The sequence below is a fragment of the Leptonychotes weddellii genome, chromosome X (genome assembly GCF_054177405.1).
Source record: "Leptonychotes weddellii isolate Sample4059 chromosome X, ASM5417740v2, whole genome shotgun sequence".
In the NCBI taxonomy this organism is placed as follows: Eukaryota; Metazoa; Chordata; class Mammalia; order Carnivora; family Phocidae; genus Leptonychotes; species Leptonychotes weddellii.
Window position 1 is genome coordinate 92,698,910 of NC_138385.1, and position 21,819 is coordinate 92,720,728.

General features: G+C 46.2%; 1 protein-coding gene across 1 annotated transcript in view; it reads left to right on the forward strand.

The window, feature by feature from the left end:
* The window catches only part of SH3KBP1 (SH3 domain containing kinase binding protein 1), a 324,512-nt gene that overhangs the window by 292,565 nt on the left and 10,128 nt on the right, over nt 1–21,819 (forward strand). The window contains exons 17-18 of the mRNA XM_081807974.1: nt 17,661–17,770; nt 21,247–21,375. Of these exons, the coding sequence (XP_081664100.1) occupies nt 17,661–17,770; nt 21,247–21,375 (239 nt within the window). The remainder of the gene's footprint in view (nt 1–17,660; nt 17,771–21,246; nt 21,376–21,819) is intronic.

The window sequence follows — 21,819 nt, forward strand, 5'->3', positions numbered from 1 at the left end:
TTTAGAAACAAACGTCTGACCATTGGCAGGCCCAGAAGAGGCACTGAGTGCCTAACGTGAGCATTCTTGTCACCTGGGGTTACTCCTCTTTGGGGTGCTGTATTTTTTTCCAAACCTGCTAATAGAGTTGCATCTTTACAACTGCTGACTTGCAGTCTCTGGTCTGATCTTGTGAAGACTTGGTGGCAGGATGTGTCCTTGTGACCGTAAACACCAAAAATATTTGCTCTGTCTCCAGAGACTGTTTTACATCCCTAACCTTTGAGAAGCCCAGTCAGGAAGCAGGACCAAGGGCTTCTGACAGCTTGGGCTGATGGAATAATAATAGAAATGCTGGCCTGCTAGAGCTTTTGACCTGGTTAAAGGGCAGAGCAGAGCAGGGCAGTGATTGGCTATGAATGAGAAGGAGTCATCAGAATGAGCCTGATGAAGTTCTGGTCTTGCCACTGTGGTTTAGCATTCGGGCCCACATTTTAAGGCAGGATGGCCAGTTGGTGAAGTGGCAGAGAAGGTAATGTGGGACCCCTCACAGGAAGGGAGGTGTTCTCCTTCTCCAGAATATTCTCCAGAATACACAGGGCTGTGCCTTGCCTGGGAAGAGCATTGGCCTTTGGCCCTTGTTTTCTTTGGGTCTGGAGATGACTCGGGTGGCTCTCACTGAAATATGAGTTTCATATTTCTCAGCCTGACAAGCTAGTTTGGAAATGTTGGGGTTGATCGAAGTGGGTTAATCTATGGAAGCTCTTCATACATGGAAACTGAGCACCTGTTGTATCTATTTGGGAGCCCCGAAAGAGCTGCTGAGGCTTAGTTTGCTCTCATTTTACCAAGAAGACGTTAATCCCAGAAGACTGTAATTCCTCAAGCTAATTATGTAATGCATATTATTTGCATTGCAAGAAATGATGATCGGGGGGCCATGTAATCAGCTGCTAAATACTTGAGTATCTACTCAAGGGCGAGGCCGAATGGATACCAAGGGCCTCACCCATAGGCCCTGCCTTCCAGCAGCTTCATGTCTCTTTGGGCCGCTTGGACGGCAAATGGAAAGTGAGGTGACACCAACGGACTGTCTCCCTGACCACTGAGTGGTAGAAAGTAATGCAGGTCAGAGTTGGGAATGCTCCTTGGTGCCCAGAGTGCTAGGGCAGGCTCCGTGAGGTGGGGGGGTGAGGGGGCAGACTTATCTGGATCTAGAAGCTGGATTCACTGAGGCAGAGGCAGGCAGGGAGATCCCGTGGGGAGTGCTGATAACTGGTCATAGATCAGCCTGGCCATAGGAGAGCTTCCTGCCGGCATGGAGGGGAGCTGCCCTGCAGATGAAGGCCTGGGCGGGATTCGGTAGGAGAGGGATGCATCCGTAATTTATTCGGTAGGCAGTGGGTTGACACTGAAGTGACAGGATCAGGTCTAAGCATTCAGATAATAACTGATGGAGCTCTGTGGGACCAATCAGATGAAGGAAAGACGGGTATCGAGTAGTCAGGTTATTTGATAGTGTGGGTGAGAGGCGGTTAAGAGAGAGCCCGCATTAAGCTGCACCACAGGATGGTGAAAGAAGGACTAGATGTGGAAGCAGCAAAGCAAACCAAGTGTTGCCAGGCCTCAGGCACTGACTGGATTTGGGAGCAGGACTTTGTCAGCTGTGAGGTTTTAGCATTAGGGGAAAAAATGACTTGGGTAGAAATAAGCACGTCTGGGGGAGGAACTGGTTTAGGGGGAAATGTGGATTTATTTAAGCGTGTTGACTCTGAGATCTGGTCAGATGGCCCCGTGTCTGTGCTGGATGAGGTGGAAGCCAGAAGGTCGAGGCTGGGGAGGGCCGGGGTTGTAGAGGCCAGCGGGGATTGCAGGTAGAGATAAGGACCTTCCAGGAAATCCAACGCAGGGCTGGCACCTGCTGACCCGTGCGTGAGTGCGGAGCTGCCTCCAGGCCTGGAAACCTTCAGTAATTTACACCGGCTCTCCCCACTGCAGCTTCTTTACTGAGGAAGGAAACTAGCATCTCTCCCAACTTGCTCACCTTGTCTTCCAGAGTTCGGCAAAATCGCTGGGTGGGCTGCACAATGATAGAAATGTTTGTTATCAATGCTGTTTTTTGCTTCAAAGGGATAGTTAAGTCAGGAAGATAAGTAAAGTCCTTAGCATGAGAAAAGAGAAAGAAGGCCCTCAGCTTGAAGACCAGACCATGCACAAAGGCCCCGTCTAAGGGAAAAGAGGAATCTGGCAACTTCTTAGTTCAGAGGCCAAGGGAGGAAAGGATTTTAAGCAGAATGTCATTAGGCCCAAAGGTGGAAATGCTCTTGCAGGTGGGTTGGTCAAGGAAAATAGGACACTACTGTGGAGGGGCTGGCTCCCTACAGAGCTGCTTTGTGTCTCCGCTTTTGGAGCATTTGTTCATTGCTTTGAATTAAGAAGGAAATTATTTGTACCAGAATGTTTTGTTAGTGATTCAGACAATTGAAGCTGTCCAAATGTGGGCTGCAGTGAATAGCCGAACACAGCCCTGAAAGCCAGTAGAAATCATCAGTGTTAGCTATAAATAAATCTGTTTCCTCTTAATAAAGCTATAATTTTAAATTATTATAATATTGAATTAGAGAACATGGCTTTTTCAGATCTCGTGTGGGCAGCTACCAGCATCTGTCAGCCCACAGTAATTTAGAATGGAATCAGTTGGTCCAAAATGAAGTTGTTGATGTCGGTTTGAGATACTGTGTATCAAACTACACCGCCATATTTCAAGTAACATAATAGGAAATGTGGATGAGCTCCAGAGCAGGCCTGTGCATGAATAGAAATGAAAATTAAATTGTCCAGTTTTCTCTTGCTGATGGAAGAAGAATCTCCGCTTCGATTGAATGGGAGATTATAGGCCGAGGAGTCAAGTGCCATAACATTTACTTTTATTATGCCATATATTGTAGTTCCCATGGCATGTGGGGATTTATTATTATATTTCGGTACTGCAGAGATTTTCCGACTCTTTCCCACTAAAGCACAGAGATAGCAGCGGGCCCCCAGGTGGGAAGCCGCCTGGGAACTAAGCCATCTAGATGCAACTGATTGACTTAGAAACAACCCTTCTCCTTTCTCCTCTGTTGCTTGCCTTCGATTGGCGTTCCCCATTCTATTCAGATCTCATCCCACTTGCCCCACTTCCATCCCTTTACGTGGCCATCACCCCCTCTTCACGTGGGGAAGCTGGGAATTTCTCCTCCATCTTCCCAACCTGATCCAGATACGCACTTGACATTGCAGTCAATGTCAGGGGCCAGGGGTTGCTAGCTTTAAAGTCGATGGACTTAGGACATGGAACTGGTTTGGGAGATATGAGTCTAACTTCTTCTTGTCCTCAGATCTCTCACGGATGCCTCCTGGCCTGTGGTTCATTTGGACCAGGAAATGCAAAAGCACTTCCCTACTGACAAACTGGGAATGCTAGTAAGAGCTCATGGATTTGCGATCCTGGAAAGATTCTGAACCTGGATTGTGGTAATGGTTACACAACTCCGTAAATTTACTAAAAATTATTAGGTTGCACACTTAACATGGGTGAATTTTGTGATATACAAATTATACCTCAATAAAGCTGTTAAACGCAGCTCTGGCCCCTATCCAGGAACACAGGTCACGATTACACACCAACTTATATCAGGACTATTTGAGAAGCAATATGCGTGTCTCCAGTGTGATGACGAAAAGCAAAAGAGATTAGGCTTTGTAGGGTCATGTGCTTTATACCAAGGAAGTGAAATATCTTAAACTTCGGGTGGATGGATCTTGAACCCAGTTAGCCCTCTGAGCATTTTTGGTGTCCTCCCTGCACTTCCGGACCCTCGGCCTTGGCTCCAGTTCATTCAGAAGAGGGTCTGTGCTGGACTTCTCCCTGCAGTGTCCCCGTGTGGCTCCCCACCTCTCACCTAAGATCATTAGGGCTCACAGTCTAGGTTTGCACTAAGTAAGTGAGGTCAAGCTGGCAACCAGCACTGATTTCAAAATCACCTCGCAGTCCTAGAGGAGATGGGCTGATGGGAAGTCCTTGTCCTTCTCGGCACTTCCAAGAGTCCGGTCCCAGATGTATACGGTGGGTGTTCGCTGACAGACGTTTGCCGTTAGAAACATCAGGCCACACCCAAACCAAGGCACTTACCCCTGCCTGCTCAGCCGCCACCAGGGCAGTCCCGGTCTTCGGCAGCCTGTTGGTCGCCCGCCTCAATGTTCAGGGCCCCTGCAGCCTTTCTTCAGCGCAGTGGCTTGAGTGTCTCTGCTTTTGCTATATGCTGAGACCAATGGCAGCTTGAAGAATGCAAATGCGGAGGGACACCCAGTGGGGGCAAAGTAGTCTATATATACTCAGCAGAGACTTACGCAGTAACCTTTGTTACTTCTGCACTGTGCTCAACCGAGGCCTCAGGGCTGCGAATGAATGTGGAAGCAAGAAGGGAACAGGTGACGGGCAGTCCCAGCTTGCACATGGCCTTTATTTGGCCTGCAGTGCCCTCTGCCTGCTGGCCGTGGGCTCACAGATTGGCAGAGCCCAGCTATGTCTTCCGTTTGACTTGTAAATATCCAGAGGGATCTATGACCTGCCAGAAAACCACGCTCAAGTACCCCTTTGTCACGCTAAAAGCATTATAGACAAAACTACACCTTATTAAGGAACAAATTTGAGTTATCAAACTCCCTTCTCTAGCCATGGGCCCTTGTTAAGGCCTGATGTGGACACCTCGGCCCAGACCACCTCCCGCTACCTCGGATTCATTAAATGAGAAAAGTGATGAGCACTTAGGAGTGAAGCTGGTGAGCCCCATTAGAGGGTAATTGGATCTGGTGGTGACAAGCTAAGGATGAGGTGTCAGTGAACAGGGAGCCCTGATTTAGAGCCGGAAAAGCCGCTTTATTTCGCTGCGTGGTGACCCGCAGTGGCGCCCCCCACCCCCCCACGCTTGAGTCATCTCTCCCTGAGGTTGTTCGTGTTCTTTGGAATTCAAAGACTCACACACAAAAAAAAGGCTTTTAATGTGAGGGACTGCTGACTTTCATTTTACTAATTAAGGACATTTTAAAAACCAAATGCCATCGCCGGGTAGGAATAATCTCCAGTTTTAAAAATCGGACAATTTTAGCTGACTGGGAGCCTCACAATGTTGACTTTCTTTTCCTTGGCACTTTATAGACAGGTGGTAGCTTTGTCATGGATGCACACCAGTTCTTGGGAAGGCTTCTGGAAATTACAGGTCCAGCACAGATGTGCAAAAATGAGGGTCTGGGGAGAGAAATGTCGGGGGCAAACAAAAGGCCCCAGAGAAAGGCAGGTGTTCAAGCATGAGTGAAAACTCACTACTGCCCAGAAATGTACAATTAGCAGATTAATTTTTTATGGAGTTACAATTATTTGTGTTTTTTTTTAAATCACTCACACAATGTCAGATTTTAAAGGGCACTTTATTTTTTTTAAAGATTTATTTATTTGAGAGAGAGAGAGAGCATGAGCAGGAGGAGCAGAGAGAGAGGGAGAAGGAAAGAAGCAGACTCCCCCACTGATGGGGGAGCCCGATGCGGGGCTTGATCCCGGGACCCCAAGATCGTGACCTGAGCCCATACCCAGAGTCGGCCACTCAACCAACTGAGCCATGCAGGTGCCCCTAAAAGGCACTTTAAATGCTTCATACCTCTGTCCTCTTCCTTCCCCGAGGCTGGAGAATGGAGGCCTCCAGTTCTAGAGGCACCTGTCCCTCCCAGCGTGTTAACAAGAGCACTGGGCTTCAGACAGAAGGTCTTTCCTCCTTGAGTTTTTTTACTTGGCATTTAATTTTGGGTTCTGTGTAACTCTAGGCATTAGTATGTTGTTGTTTCAAACACAAAAATTTTCTTTTATGAGTGTCTGATTGCTCCTCTTTTCTCTCAGTAAAGTGCTGTTGAATGAGATGAAATGCCCTGTTCCTCTGCTCCCTGAAAGGAGACTTGCCCTCCGGACGCACACCCCACTGTAGCAGACCGTCCAGCATGGCATGCACCTCTTTGGGTCCTGGGTTTTTTTGTTTGTTTGTTTGTTTTGAGTTGACACACAGTATTACATTAGTTTCAGGTGTGGATATTGGTTTTTCATCTTTAAACCAGGGGCTTGGAGGAAATGATCAAAGGGGCCCAGTTCGACCTCACAGGCTTGTCTGTCTGGCTCTGTTTCTTTTAGCTGAGTTTTCTGGACATTAAGAAAATGCTTTTTTTTTGTAACCTCTGATTCCTCTTTTCGAGCCCCATGTCAGGCTCCCTGCTCAGCGAGGAGTCTGCTTCTCCCTCTGCCGCTCCCCACCATTCATGCTCTCGCTCTCTCTCTCTCTATCAAATAAATAAAATCTCTAAAAAATAATAAATAAAATATTTGCTGGCCAAATGGAAGTTTAAGTAATTAACAATTATGGGCATAACAGTTAGGGCATCACCTTTTATAAAGTTTTTTAAATTATTCACCTTTTAAAAAATGTATCACAATTTTTGAAAAATATAAATGGGTAGGCTGTTTGCCATCCTAAATAAATTTGACCTCATACAGCAAACCCTTATACAGAGACAAGATCATCCCGCAGAGTCACCGAGGAAAGTGTGGGGTGTTAGAGAAACCATGGGTTCTCAGGTTAGGCATGCTTGGATTTGAATTACAGCTCTGCAAGTTCCAGGTTGAGTGACTCTGAGCTCCACTTTCCTCTGGCGTATGACAGGGTTAGTAATGCCCACCTGCCTTAGACGGTTGTTGTAAAATGTAGACCTGATGATTTGAAGTGGCAGACACAAAACAGGGGCTTTCTCAGTGGTACTTCGTGTAGCTATAGTCAGACAGAGGTGAAGAACCAGGTATCAACCTACGTTCTTACCATGACTACTGTTATTGGAAAGTAGGAAAGTTCTTGAACACATAACATAAATCAGCTGACTGAAATTCCATAGCTGCATCTGAAATCATTTCATATATGATCTACTCAGTTGTATTTTTATTTTAAAGAACTTCTCCCCACCGCCCAGTTACAAAGGGAATAGGTACTTTAAAAAAAAAAAAAAAAGGGGGAATAATGCAAAAAGGTAGAAAGTAAAAGTCCCCTCGGGGACTTTCGGGTCTCAACCTCTCTTTGAGATAATCATTGTTAATTTGTTGTACACACTTTTAGAAGTCTTCCCATGATTGGGTAGATGGATGAATTTTTTAAAATGTGATCATGTTGCATGTACCATTAGGGTCCCCAGTGGTTTTTTTGAAGTAAATAATGTATGTTTGACATCTTTCCACATAAGTCACATAGGTCAACCTTATACTTTTAACGTCAACATAATATTCCATGGTATGATTCTAGCATAACCAGCTTGCTCAGAGCAATGCTGCGAAGAGCAGCCTAGGACGATGATCTATAGACAGGGATACCTGCACCTTGGGGGGCCATGGAGACTCCCCAGGCCATGGATAGTGCCTCATTTCTTATGTGCTCTTTCTTCAAATTCCTCTCCTGGGAGACCCACTGGCAGCCTGCTTCTCCCCTCCCGCTCCCCTTTCCCAGTGACCCGATCCCAACTTACACAACATAGCCAATCTCTTGCCCACTCCACAGGTATGCAAACCCCTGCTGCATACTGAGAGACACTTCCAAGATTGGTGTTGGACTTGAGAAATTGAGTGACTTTATTGACTGGACAAAAAATCCATTTACAAGTTGGTTGGTTTCTAATTCTTTGCTTCCAACAAAATTGAAGGAGGCACCGACTGAGTTGTTCATTGATAGATTGTTCATAATAGTTCTTGGTGATGCTAGACCACTGTCTGATTTTTGCCATATAACTTGGAAAGAGTTCAAAGAATTGAGTGACATTGTGATAACAAAATTCTTTCCATTCCCATATACTTCTATTTATGTGAGCAAAGTTTCTTGGCACTTATATCTACAAAATGAAAAATAGGAATAGAATCAGTACCAAACCACGTCATTCTCATGTTAAGTAATAATCATACACATGTGCCTAAAGTTATTTGGGGGGAAGGCCCAATAAGATTCCCCTCTTTTATGCCAACAGATTATCAAAATGTGTGGTATGTGTGTATACATTTGCTTTGATCATTTATAAACTACTGCTAATTGTCATAGTAACTCCTTCCAGAAGAAAAATCATTACACTTAGAACCTTATGATTTCAGGAACTTAAGAAATCATAAATTTCTATTTATAACCATGTTTTTATAGAAGAAAAAAGTAATGAACAAAAGAGAAAATTAACAGAAGTACAAAAATACATTACATTAGAGTAAAATCCAGCAGTATGACAGAAATACAAATTCAGAGAGAGAAAGGGGTGGTACAGAATTTCCAACTGCTAAAGAAAAGCTTATTCATGATTTTTAATTTTTTTTATTTTTTTAAGAGATGTTATTTATTTATTTGACAGAGAGAGACACAGTGAGAGAGGGAACACAAGCAGGGGGAGCAGGAGGAGGAGAAGCAGGCTTCCCGCTGAGCAGGGAGCCCAATGCGGGGCTCAATCCCAGGACCCTGGGATCATGACCTGAGCCAAAGGCAGACGCTTAACGACTGAGCCACCCAGGCACCCTTATTCATGATTTTTTTTAAAGATTTATTTATTTTATTTGAGGGAGAGAGAGAGCACGGGGGTAAGGAGCAGAGGGAGAGGGAGAGGGAGAGAGAGTCTCAAGCAGACTCCACGCTGAGCGCAGAGCCCATCATGGGACTTGATCTTATGACCCTGAGATCACGACCTGAACTGAAACCGAGAGTTGGATGCCTAACTGACTGTGTTACCCAGGCGCCCCAGCTTATTCGTGATTTTTTAAGATGGATGACAGTGGTTGTTAAACTGCTATGGTATTCAAATGTATGTTGAATATATTTAAGAGAGCAAAATAATAGTTATATTTTAAAGTATAGCAGAAATTACATCTTTTGTGACAAAAACTTATGTCAAATTTTAGATGTCAACTTAAGATGCATAAGGGGGCACATGGGTTTTCAAAATTATTTTAGGAGGCACACTAGTAAAACAGTTGGAAGACCACTGGCATCATAAATAAATGCATTGTTCTACACTTACATAAGCATTTCTTTTTTTAAGATTTTATTTATTTATTTGAGAGAGAGAGTGAGTGAGAGAGAGAGCACAAGCCAGGGGGAGAGGCCGAAGGAGAAGCAGACTCCCTGCCGAGCAGGGAGCCCGACGTGGGGCTCACTCAATCCCAGGACCCTGGGATCATAACCTGAGCCGAAGGCAGATGCTTAACCAACTGAGCCACCCAGGTGCCCCAACATAAACATTTCTGTGGATCAGTTTCTGGAAGTGGACTAGTAGTGTATACATTGGCATTTTGTGATAGGTATTGCCAAATGGCATTACGAAAAGGCTGTGCCAATTTACATTCCTGTAATAATAGCATAACCACTATTTCTAGTAAATACATTATTTCCTAAACTATTTTGCCTAACAAATTTCGGGCCTGTAGTAAGCAATTTTTAAAGGAAAGCAAATCTGAAAAGTTACTTTTCCCCACTTTTCGTTGCTTGTTATCAATCCCTGTGAAGCACTTTACCTCTCTTCAGCGCTACATTTCAGTAAGTCATGCCCCCCTTCCCTTACTGCTTCTCCAGATTTAAATTAGGTTCCCATGCTATCATTGCTAATTTCATCTTTTACCTTTCTTTCATAGTAGCTAGCAGAATTTGTAATGATATGTATAAAAATCCATTGCTCTTGGGGGCTCTACGCTCTGTGAGGCAGGGACCGTGGCTATTTGTTCACCCCCATATCCCCCCATGCCTAGCCCAGAGCCTGGATTGTAGGGATCACTTAGTAACTACGCACAGAATGAATATAGACTGAGCATAAATGAGGAGAAATGCCAGTACCATGATGTAGGGTCATGGTAGAGATCATTGCCACTAGTCACATGTGGCTATTTACATTTAATTTAAGTAGTCACACTTAGCCAGATTTCGTGTGCTCAGCAGCCGCATGAGGCCAGTGGCTAGCTTATTGGATGGTACAGACACAGCAGGTTTCCGTCATCACAGCAAGTTTGAATGGATAGTGCTGATAGAGAGTGATTGTGCTTTCATTCTGCTAACTGTAGCTATGCTTGGCACACGGTAGGTACTTAATAAATATTTGATTAAGTGAATGAGCAAATAAACTCCTTATCTCCCTCTCTTACTCTTCAGCTACAAGTTCCCATGTAAAAGTTACTTTGTACTGAAGAGCTAAACAGCCTGGTTTAACTTGCCTAACACCTTACATTTCTTGCCAGAGATTTCCCTAAGGAAGCCAGTCCCTTTTTCTGTCCACTTAAAAACACATGGGAATAAATATATATTTTTTAAGTAGGCTCCATGCTGGGTGTGGAGCCCAACCCTGGACCTGAACTCACGACCCTGAGATCAAGACCTGAGCTGAGATCAAGAGTCAGGCGCCTAACTGACTGAGCCACCCAGGCGCCCCCAAAAACACGTTGGAATAAAACAGAACGAAGGCAGCTTATTATCAGAGCATAGAGGGCTTTCTTCACACACACAATATTATATTCCTAGTATACATTCCTATTACATTCCTAGTATCTTTTCTTGTTCTTGATGTAGAAACAATTCTCCAAATCGATTAAATGAGAGGTAAGGTGAAATGTTCCTGCTGTCTGTTCAGTGCTCTATAGTGGAAGGAATTACATAGACATGAATCTGAAGGTGGGCCCTGTCACTTTCGGGTTGTGACCTTGACCAGTTTGTCTAAACTCTGACCCTCTGTCTGTCTCCCTTTATGGAAAAGCGTAGCCTACCCAGCGTGGGTTTTGTGCAGGTTAAGTGAGCATGCGTGTGTGAAGTGTCATGTAGTGGGCTGGCCGCACAGTAGCTCAGACCTGTTTATCCTCAGGGCTTGTCTTACACACTTCACACCTGGATCGCAAATGAGAACACAGCAGCTGATCTGCTATATCCTTCCACATTTTTGAGGGTTTATTTTCCTATAGAATCTAATCGTTCCTTAAATGAGAGTTTTTCAGTTGGTGACTCAGCTAGGTGTTCATTTGACCCCTACTAAAGGGCCCGTCTTTGTCATCTGCACAGATTTTCCACACTAGTCACATGATTTACATGCAGGGTGAGACTTCCTGTCCAGATCTCCTTGATTTGATTCTTCACTGTGGAGAAGGGACCTACAGCCCTGTGGGGTTGGGCTTTAATCATCTTAAATCTTAAAAAAGAAAAAGAAAGAAAGAGAGAGAGAGGGAGGGAGGAAGGGAGGAAGGCAGGAAGGCAGGAAGGAAGGAAGGAAGGAAGGAAAGAGAAAAAAAGGTGCTTTGTTTTATTCTTTTAATTTAGCCTTGCTCTTAGATCTCTGTTCTCAAATCTCACAGCTCCAGCAATGGTATATAAAAGCAAAATTCTATCTGATGATTTGAAAGTTTTCATATAATTTCTCATTTACAAAAGAATAACCCTGCAAAGCTGATAGCTCAGCTAATTCTCCCATTTTTTTTCCTGTGGTGGAAAAACTGAAGCCCAGAAAGCTTGTTTGTTCATTTATTCAATAATCATTTATTAAATACCCACCAGAAGCCAGGAATGATGTTAGGCCTGGGAAAAACACAGATAAAAGCCATAGCTTCTTTCCTGCCTGCTGGGGAGACAGATAAGTCAACAAGGAATGTCAGGGTGCTGAATGCTGAGATTGGAGTGGTGGGTGAGTAGGGGAGCACCCAGGCCAGGTTTTAGGGTGCAGTCTGGCTTCTTGGAAGAGGTCCTGGTCGCTAAGCAAAGCCTTGATGGCCACAGAGGGAAGGGGAGAGGAGGGGAGGGAAGTCACGCAAGGGACACAGAGACAGAGGTGGACACCAGCCATACTGCAAGGGCCTTGGCCACGCTAAGTCACCAGGATTTCCTGGGAACTTGGGAGGGATTTTAAGCAGAGAAGGGGGACATACTCAGATCTTCACCTCACACATGTCTCTGGGGGCTGCCCACGGAGTGGTACCACGTTGGGAGTGAGAAATCCATTATAGCCTTTCTAGGCCTGTAGTCTGCAAGGAGCCCCGCCAGCCGTGATGGTCCTTGACAGTGACGTGTAGGAGAAAGGATGACTTCCTGAGATCCTGGGAGGTAGTGACATTGCCACGCTTCAGCTGCAGGAAACTTCTGCTCTAGGACTCTTTCTCCAGCCCAGAGCAATGAGCTACAAGAAATAAACAGCCATTTGAGAGCTTGCAAACAGTTCCTTTGGTGACAACAGGCATGTCTCAGACTTTTAAATGTTTCTCTTCTGCGCTCTCAATGGATGTGTTGTAGATTACCTGTGGTCACTGGTACCATCCCTCCCATCCGTGGAAAATAAGCCCACATTTTCTAATTGAACTAAGCAGACTATGACTGCAGTTGATGGAAAATGGGCCACTGTGTGTACCACAAAGAGTCAGACGCCCTTTCCAGGCTGGCTCCGTGTCCAGCATAAATTATCCCCGTATGTCTGCCGAGGGTTCATCTTTCAAGTATGAGAGAAGCCAAGAACCTCTCATCCTTATGAAACTAACTTTTAAAAAAATACCCAACATTTGCCAGCTCAATAGTTTTGGATTGGCTTGTGAGCATTAAAACCATTTTTTTTACTAAGAGGAAAAATTCCCAGCCAGGCTGAGAAAGCTTATATCAAGTTTCAGCCTGATTCATTTCAAAAACCATTGTGAAAATTGGGACATTTTCTTCACACCACAATAAGTTAGTCATGGAAAGTCTGCCTTCATGGCAGCTACCAGGGCTGCAGTCACGAGAGCATGCTCTGTGCCTCCGGAGGTTTCTGTTGCAGGTCAGCAGATCCCCTCCCCGCCTCCTCCTCCCCCCCTCGCCCCCCCCCCCGTTAGAAAGCAGAAGTGCATCACAGTTGGGGCTCTGAGGTTCCCTTTGCAGCAAGTGACCTCATACTTGGTGTGGCTCTTTCATTCTGGAAGTTTAATGTTGTTGTTGTTTCCAAAAAGTGCTTTTTACAAGCTTAAACCTGGAAAGTTCCACGTAGCTGGATGTGCATGAAGAGGTTAAAAGAGTGGCTCCCCCTGCAGGACTCTGGCTGTCCTCTTACTCTTTTTTTTTTTTTTTTTTTTTTGACAGTGAGAGGGAACACAAGCATGGGGGAGTGTGGGAGGGAGAAGCAGGCCTCCCGCTGAGCAGGGAGCCCGATGCGGGGCTCGATCTCAGGACCCCGGAATCATGACCTGAGCCGAAGGCAGACGCTTAATGACTGAGCCACCCAGGCGTGCCGGTCCTCTTACTCTTGAGTGACAAGGGCGGACGAGGCAGTCTTCTGGGCCATCTGTCATTCTGTTGAGGAGATGCCGGCGAGGGGTGGCCAGCCTTCAACGTGTCCAGGTGTTTTTAGTGTAGACCTCAGCCAGTGAAATGAAAGGGGCCAGCCAAGTGTCCTCTGCACCCACGGCGCAGAATGCTGCCCTCACGCCCCACAGCGGCCGCCTTGTGCCCCATCAGTAGGCGCCTCTGGAAGGGTCACTCCTGGAATCAGAGTTCCTTCTTGGGATGGGTTATTCACATATTGGCCAGTTCATTTGTTCACCTGTTCCTTCATCCACAGAATAGTAAGCAGGTTTTTGCCAGGAACGTGCTAGACTCTGAGAGCACAAAGATGGGCTCCTGTCCTCTTGGGGCTCACGGTCAAAGTGCGGAAGACACACGCCGCGCCTCTGAGTCATTCTGAAAGTGTAACTTATTACAGACGACCTCACGTGTTGTCACACCCTCAGCTCCCAGGTGGACTCCATGATTTTAGTGGGCCCTGAGGGCTGGGTGGGGAGCAAAGATGGAGTCCTCCTTGGAGCCCTGCAGAAGTTTCCTGGGTGTGACCTTGTCTGTCCCTACACGCCAGTGGGCATGCTGAGTCCGTGGGGGGGTGGGGACTGAGGCTGTCCCATCCACTCCCCTTGCTCCCCACACCCTTCTTCCACCCCAGTCTGCATGCTGGGTCACCTCACGGCTGCCTTCTCATTCCCGCTGCCGCGTTTCTGACTTATCCCCAATCCCCAGAGCCTTCGGTCGCCACTTTGATCAGCTGCCCCGCACCTCTGCTGCCCCACACACCAGGTCAGCACTGCCTGGCCTGGCCTGGGAGGAGCTCTGTGCTGCTGAGCCTTGCTCCTGACAGCTCGCCTGGGCAGGCCGTCCCCTCAGTGGGCCCCGGAATACCCTGCCACTCCCCCGGTGGTGGTGCTCTCTCCTCTCTGCTCAGTCCAGTCCTTGCTTCTCCCTTCCTCCCCCCAGCCTCTGCTGGAACAGTGCCCCTCTATGTGGCGGCGTGCCAAGGTCACCGGGGGAGACTGAAAACCTACCTCGCCCAGGCTGCACCCCAAAGAGAGTCAGCCAATCCCCAGAGAGGGATCCAGGCCTGAGTCACTTTTTCTTCATTGTCCAGGTGATTTCACTGTGCAGCCACGGTGGAGAAGCAGAGTCAATTAGCCTCTAACTGTCCTTTAATTGCTTCACCCTGCTCAGCTTTTGCCTCCAGAGCTTGTTTCAGTCTCTAGGACAGAGTCACTTTACAGGCGGGCCCTCTCAGCCCCTGGTAGCGCCCAGCCAAGGCCCTCAGCAGCAGCTCGATTGTCGGAACCTTTAGCGGCCTTCTCCTTCACCTCCTCCCCTGGCTGCCTGCTCAGCATCCCTCCCTCTCCCCCCGCCCCTGGCTCCCCTGGCCTCCTTGTGCCTCCTGTTCTCCACAGCCAGGCCCCCACCCTCCAGCAGACCTCCCTATCCTGGACCTTCTTCCCTTCTCCCCACTGGGGAGCCACGTGGAGAACCTGCTAAACTTGTATGTAGCATGCACGCAAGAATACCTGTGCAGCACTTTTCTATTAACAAAAATCAAAGAGAGGGAAAGATTTGGAAATGATCCAACAACAGGGGATTGATTCAATAAATCACGAATTGCAATGCAACAGAAGATTATGCCACTGTCAAAATATTTATGAAGAATTTATAGAGTCATGGCATATGATGTTAGGTGAAATAAGCAGAATGCAATACTCCATATAGTGTGAACCTAGACTATCTACTTTTAGAAAAAGAGCCTGGAGGGTAATATACTGAAACAGTAATGGTGGTTGTCTCAGTGTGGTAAGGTTCTATTTGACTTTCTTTTGTTACAATTTTATGTTTTTCCTAAAACAACTGTACATTGAGCATGTACTCCCTTTGTAATCAGAGAAAAAGTGATTCAAAAAATTAATTGGGGAGATATTAATATCAGATGATGACTTGGGGCATCAACTGAAGTGTATAAAGGGGAATGTTTATTTCGGACAGTATGGAGTTGGTAGAGGCAAGTCCTGGGGTGTGATCTTATTTTAGGAAAATAAGATTCTCTTAAGGGGAAGGTCCCCAAGAAGGTCAGGCCAGTGAGTTGGCTCTCAAGAGGCCCACCTGACTGTGGTGGGTCTTGGCCTGTGCCCAAGGTGTGCCGAGCCGGCTGGAAAGTTGGGGCCATTTGGGAATCTCGCACTGGCCCTGGGTGCTGATTGGCTCCCCCGTGGCCTCAGAGCACCACCGATACTTTTCTTTGTTCTGTCTCTGCAGATAATTAACCTTTGGTTATACTTCCCTTGCCCTGATAAGATGAGTTCATTGAATAATTACTCATTTACCAGGTGCTAGAATAAAGTCACTTAATATAATCCCGGGTATAATGTAATGGTTTGTCCTGACCAGTGATTTGTGCTTGGTTTTGCATCTTCCACTAAAGGAAGTAGACTGCAGACAACACCTGCCTATTCATTAATAGAAGAAAGCTGACCATCACACAGCCAGACCACTTATTATAACCATCAATAAAAGACCTCTCCCCAAAATAAGGAGGAAAAAAAAAACCACACATAGTTTTTAGCTTTTCTGTCTTGAGCCAGCATATTTGCAGTTACAGCACTTACGGTGCTTTCAGCTGCAAATAAAGGATATCTGATTAAAATTGACTGCATTAACAGAGGGTTATTAATTTTACATAGCAACAAGTCCGGGCACTGGATGATTCCAGGGTTGGTGGGTGGCTCATCGGGGTTGTCAGTCATCCAAGGTCTTTCTAGTCTTCTCTTCTGCCATCCTCAAGATCTCCTCGTGGCCATAAGATGACTGCCACAGGGGGCGCCTGGGTGGCTCAGTTGGCAGTGTACTCTCTGCCACGCGCGCTGGCATAGCCGACTCTTGGTTTTGGCTTAGGTCATGATCTCAGGGTCCTGGGATCGAGCCCCGCGTCAGGCTCCATGCTCAGCGGGGAGTCTACTTCTCCCTCTCCCTCTGCCACTCCCCCCCCCACTCATGCTCTTGCTCTCTCTCTCTCTCTCTCAAATCAAACAATCGATCGGTCGATCTTAAAAAACAAAAAAAGATGGCTGCCACAGCTCCAGGCATCTTATCCATGCACAACAGCCTCCCAAGCAAGAAAGAAGAAAGGGCAGCCACACAAACAGCCTTCTCCTCATTTCCTCTCAACAGAGAGGACATCTCTGTCCCAGAGACTGTCAGTAGACTTCTCTTTTTTCCTCAGTGATTGAAATTGGGCTACGTGGCCAATTCTAGACCAATCACAGGCAAAGAGGAGCAGGATGGCTAAAATTGGCTTAAACTGAACATGGTTCCTGAAACAAAACTAGGGCTCCATTAATAGGAGAATGGGAAATAGTGTGGGAAGGCAGTGCCTGGCATGGCCTATGAAACATGAGCTACTTGTCAGCAAGAGTTGGCCTGGCCCCAGTCACAAGCAGTAATGGGTCTCAATGTCAACCCCTTTCTGCCGGCCATTGCTTTGTGCATCCCATGCACATATCTACACTGATTTGTAAACCCCTGGAACTAGATAGAACGAGGTGACCCCTTGACCTAATCATCTGTTGAAGAGGATGGAAAAGTAAAGGCAAAGGTCTTCGTCCCGGACGCGTGCAAGGTGCCGTTGTGATCTGGCTGAATGATTCTACATTCACGTGCGACCTCCGTCACACAGACGGAAGCTCCCTGAGGGCAGGGTACTTTCTGCCACGCGCGCTGGCATAGCCTGGGTATCTGGCCCCGTGTGTAGCGCAGAGTAGCTGCTCAGTCATAATGGAGTGAATGAATGAGCAGATCGATGACTGAAGATCATGTCTCCATTGAGTGGTGCCTCTCGAAGCAGAATGGTGCTGGGCTCCGGGAGTTATCGGGAGAAGTAGAAGCTTGCTCTCCACCTCTAGGGAGTTTGTTGTCTACCATTAGGGTGATGGCCAGGCTATAGTAGTACAACCAGAGGAGGAGGCTGCCCTCTCTTCTCTTTCGGAATCAATGATCAGCATTCCCTTGTCCATGGGTATTGTACCTTGTGATAACTGCTTTTCGTGTTGGCATGAGAAGAATGTTTTATCTAGCAAAATGAACTTGCATTTGTGGAGGAACGAGGATTCCTCCTTTACCCCTCTTTCTGTAGCTTTTAAAGGCCTACCACATTCATTGGATGACCAGAGGATGGAAATCGCCTTCATCAATGATGACATGTAATCCAGATGTAAAGAATGAGTATTAAGGAAAAGGTGCTCGTGGCCTGTTGTAAGAACCTTTCCTCACTCCTATTATTGCTCTTAAAACTCTGTTTTACTTTTGTTTTAGACCTAGAAGGTTTTGACTCCGTGGTATCATCTACTGAGAAACTCAGTCACCCAACCACAAGCAGACCAAAAGCCACGGGGAGGCGGCCTCCGTCCCAGTCCCTCACCTCCGTAAGTGTCGCCTCGCTCCTTCTACTGCAGGAAAGCAGGTCAGCTTAGAGACTCCAGCCAAGGACTCTCCTGCAAGCGGCTGATATGAGGACCAGCCAGGAGAGGGAGGTCGTGAGATACACTGCTGACCAAGAGTGATTTGAGAGTCTTCTGGAATCAAGCAGTATTTCTTTCTCTTTGTTCTTTGCACATCTGCCAGTGAGGCGGGTCCTGCTTAGTCCCACTTTCCTTCTTTCTCCTTCCAGACTGATCCTTATTTGAACCTGAAATGAAGTTGGTAAGAAAAAAAAATGTCACGTTTGATGGTGGGAGAGGAGAGTGAGGCTCGTTTGGTCTATAAACAAAACTTTGCTAAAGAATTATCTGCCACTCTCCAGGTGCTTGACAATGGCCAAGCTTTTTTCTCACGAAGCCCCATTATTGGCACCCCTCCACGGAACCCCACACACACCTTTAGGAGATTGTTTGTAAACATACGGGGCACCTGGTCATGTAGGAGAGACCAGTCAGAATGCTCCAGATAACCTACAGAAGAAGTTTTTTGTTTGGGTCATTTTGAATAACTTCTTTCCTCACTGGAAACCTGTAACCCATTTGTTGTATCAAATTTCAACAGTGAAATGCATAAAGAAGAAAGTAAGTTACCTGTAATCCTGCTTTCCAGAGCTGAGAACCGTTAACCACTTGCTGTATGTGTGTAGCTTTTACTTAAAATTCTATTTGTATGTATAACATTATTTATTCCAAATGGGGTACATAGTACATGCTTTCCATCCCCCTTATATTGTGTACCTTTCTCCCCAATCATTGCCCATTCTTCCATGATGTTACATTTAATGGCTGTCTAGTGTTCCAGCCTGTGAATATATGAGAGTTTATCTAGTCAGTGCACTATTATTGGACATTTATGTTACTTCCACTTCTTCATTATAAACACTGAAGTGAATGTCATTGAAGAAAAAATCTTGATGCATCCACAAGTGATGTCTGTCTCTCTCTATATCTCTATCTCTATATATCACATTGTCTTGTCCTTGCTGGGAATGCAGGTCTAAGGCCTTATGACCTTCATTCACCCAGATACACCAAGGAATTAACCTTTTGCAGGTTTTCCAGAACACTTTCTACTTTCGCCTCATCACTGATCCCACCGCAGAGGTCCTCATTTAGAAGAAAAAGAATGCCACTTCCTTTGAACCTCTTCTCTCATATCTGCTGAGTTTGGGGGTGTGGTTTGAATCATGCTATTTTTCCTCTTTGTGTGAAACAACCCTATGTGTTGATGCCTTTTTGGAAGAAAGACTTGACAAAGTGGCTTACTTATATAGAGTCCCGTATCACTACCATCTTTCATCTCCCCATATCCTCCCCAACGTGCCTCACACACAACCTATTTAATTGCCTTTTAGTATCTCTAAGTGTTTCATCCTATCTCCCACATCTTCTCTATAAATCCTTCTTCCATTTTGTTTTTCCTCCAAATTCTTCCAAACTTTGCAAGGTTTAGAGGGCCTTGAGGCATCCAGAATTAAATACAGAGAACGTCAATTTACCATCCCCCACCCCACCCTTGGTTCATACATCCCATGCCTGGGGGTTCGTGTATATTTGGGGACTGGGTAAAGGCACATCATCTTCACTCGCTTTTAGCCTACAACTTTGTTCATTCACTTGTTCAGCTAATATTTGTAGGCATTTATGACATGTGGACTCAGTTCTGAGCCATGTACCAAGGCTGCGACTGGGAGTGAGACATACGTGGTCCCTGCCCTTAGGAAGCTTATGATGCCGTGACTCAAAGTTTGGCACTTTATGTGGAACAATTGCATTTGTAGCCTTAAAATAACAGGATACATTTGGGCTTTAAAGAAGTGTAATTACTCCCTTCCCTTTGTTCCCATCCATCCCCACGTGGATGCACACTTTGAATTCGTATTGGTTCTTCCTCCACTTAGCACCCGTAGGTTTTTCATAGCAAAATGGGATCGTGGATTTGGACACATTCCTACGAGGCCATTGGAAGGAATGATGGGGGAAATGCACCGGTCAGGATTACCCAGCCTGGAGCCTCTCACCCTAGTCTGAGCTTATTTTTGTTCATTGAATTCAAAGAGCAAGCTTTGATTGGCAGCTCATGAACTGTAGGTTACACAGGAGGAAGCTGGCTTTTTTAATAAAATCTCAAAGTGAAGGGACACAGGCGCTGCAAGGTGGTTAAGCGGTTAAGCTTAGATTAATAAGAAAGCTTAGCTGGGGTGTTATTCTAGGTAATTGGATTTTCAGATAAAACAAAGATTAACAAATAAGACCTTTTAATTTTAAAACTTTGCTTACAAATCCCTAGATATATTTGTTTTCTGCCTTAGAAAATAGAGTAAACGGAAGAAAATAAACATGGTGTGATGTAGGCGTGACTTTTCTATAATGACACCAATGCTGATTCTAGATAGGACGATTTTCCCACCGCCAGGGTAGACGGCATAGAGATGCGGCTAAATACGAGCTCACCCAAAGAGATCTCTGGAAGATTCTTCGTTTAAAAAAGATCCCTTGTCCCAGGAACTCTTATTTTCATTTGCTTTATCCTAAAATGGTGAAATTCTAGCACAGTAATCCTTTATGTCCAAGTGAACTCCAGTGAGTTGGTTCACATTCATCCAGCTTTTTGCTCTTCACAGTGAGGCAGAAAAGATAGGAGAATTATCCCCATATTTTTACCAAAAGATGCTGCCATTCTGTAAATATACCTTAGCAAAAATCGAGTCCACAACAGACGTTGATTGTCCCTGGCAATGAGGGTGGAGATTTAGCAGTAGGTTCCCCAGTTAGAGGTGAGCTGGCCCTCCGGCAGGCAGGGCTGTGCCCTGGGGTGCAGAAATGCTGCTCACTGGCCCGCAGGCCTGTGACCTTGTGCCCCCTGGGACGGTTGCCTCTCAGACAGCTTCTTGCAGGCACTTCACTGTGCCTCAGATTTCCTGGTCCTGGAAAAGGATCCAGAGGAAATGGAGGAGAGGCAGGTCGGAGGCAGCCTCCTCTTGCCCTGTATGTCCCTCCCCCCTAGACTGTCAGCCTTGTGAGAACAGGGACCGTGTCCGGCATGTCACCTAAGTTCAGCACCGAGCTCAGTGCTTAGTACACAGTAGCAAATGTTTACAGAAAGAAGGGAGGCTCCGAAGGATGGAGGGAGCAGGAAAGGCTGGGTGACACAGGCCCGCGCAGGTGAAATGACCGACAGGCATTGGTGCCAAGATCCCGTGGAAAGATCCCTGCTGTAGGAAGTCTTGCTTCTTAGTCCCAGTTCTGCGACTATCTCTAGCGGACAGATAATAGCATCCTCTCTGCCTTCGAGGTTATAATGAGGAGACAAACAAAATAGAGGTGTTGAGTGCTTTGAAAAGCATACAGCATATGTTGACAAAAGCTCTGTCAGCTAAGGTGTAATTCTGACAAAAGCATTTTCTTTTGGCTTTATCCAGTCTTCCCTTTCAAGCCCTGATATCTTTGACTCCCCAAGTCCCGAAGAAGATAAAGAGGAACACGTTTCGCTTGCACACAGAGGAGTGGAAGCATCAAAGAAAACTTCAAAGACTGTTACCATATCCCAAGTGAGTGACCAGCCAAGGGAAGGGTGTCCAGACAGCACGGACCCCTGCCTTTTCGTGTATGCTCTGACAATGAGTTATAAACCAAACAAGGATCAACAGATGGCTTAGTCCATTCGGGCTGCTATGACAGAGAGTCGTAGATGGGGTGGCTTAGAGACAACAGATTTATTTCTCACGTTTGTGGAGGCTGGAAGTCTGAGATGAGAGTGCCAGTATGGTGAGGTTCCGGTGAGGGCTCTCTCTTTTTTTTTTTTTTTTTTAAATTTTATTTATTTATTTGAGACAGAGAGAATGAGAGACAGAGAGCATGAGAGGGAGGAGGGTCAGAGGGAGAAGCAGACTCCCTGCCGAGCAGGGAGCCCGATGCAGGACTCGATCCCGGGACTCCAGGATCATGACCTGAGCCGAAGGCAGTCGCTTAACCAACTGAGCCACCCAGGCGCC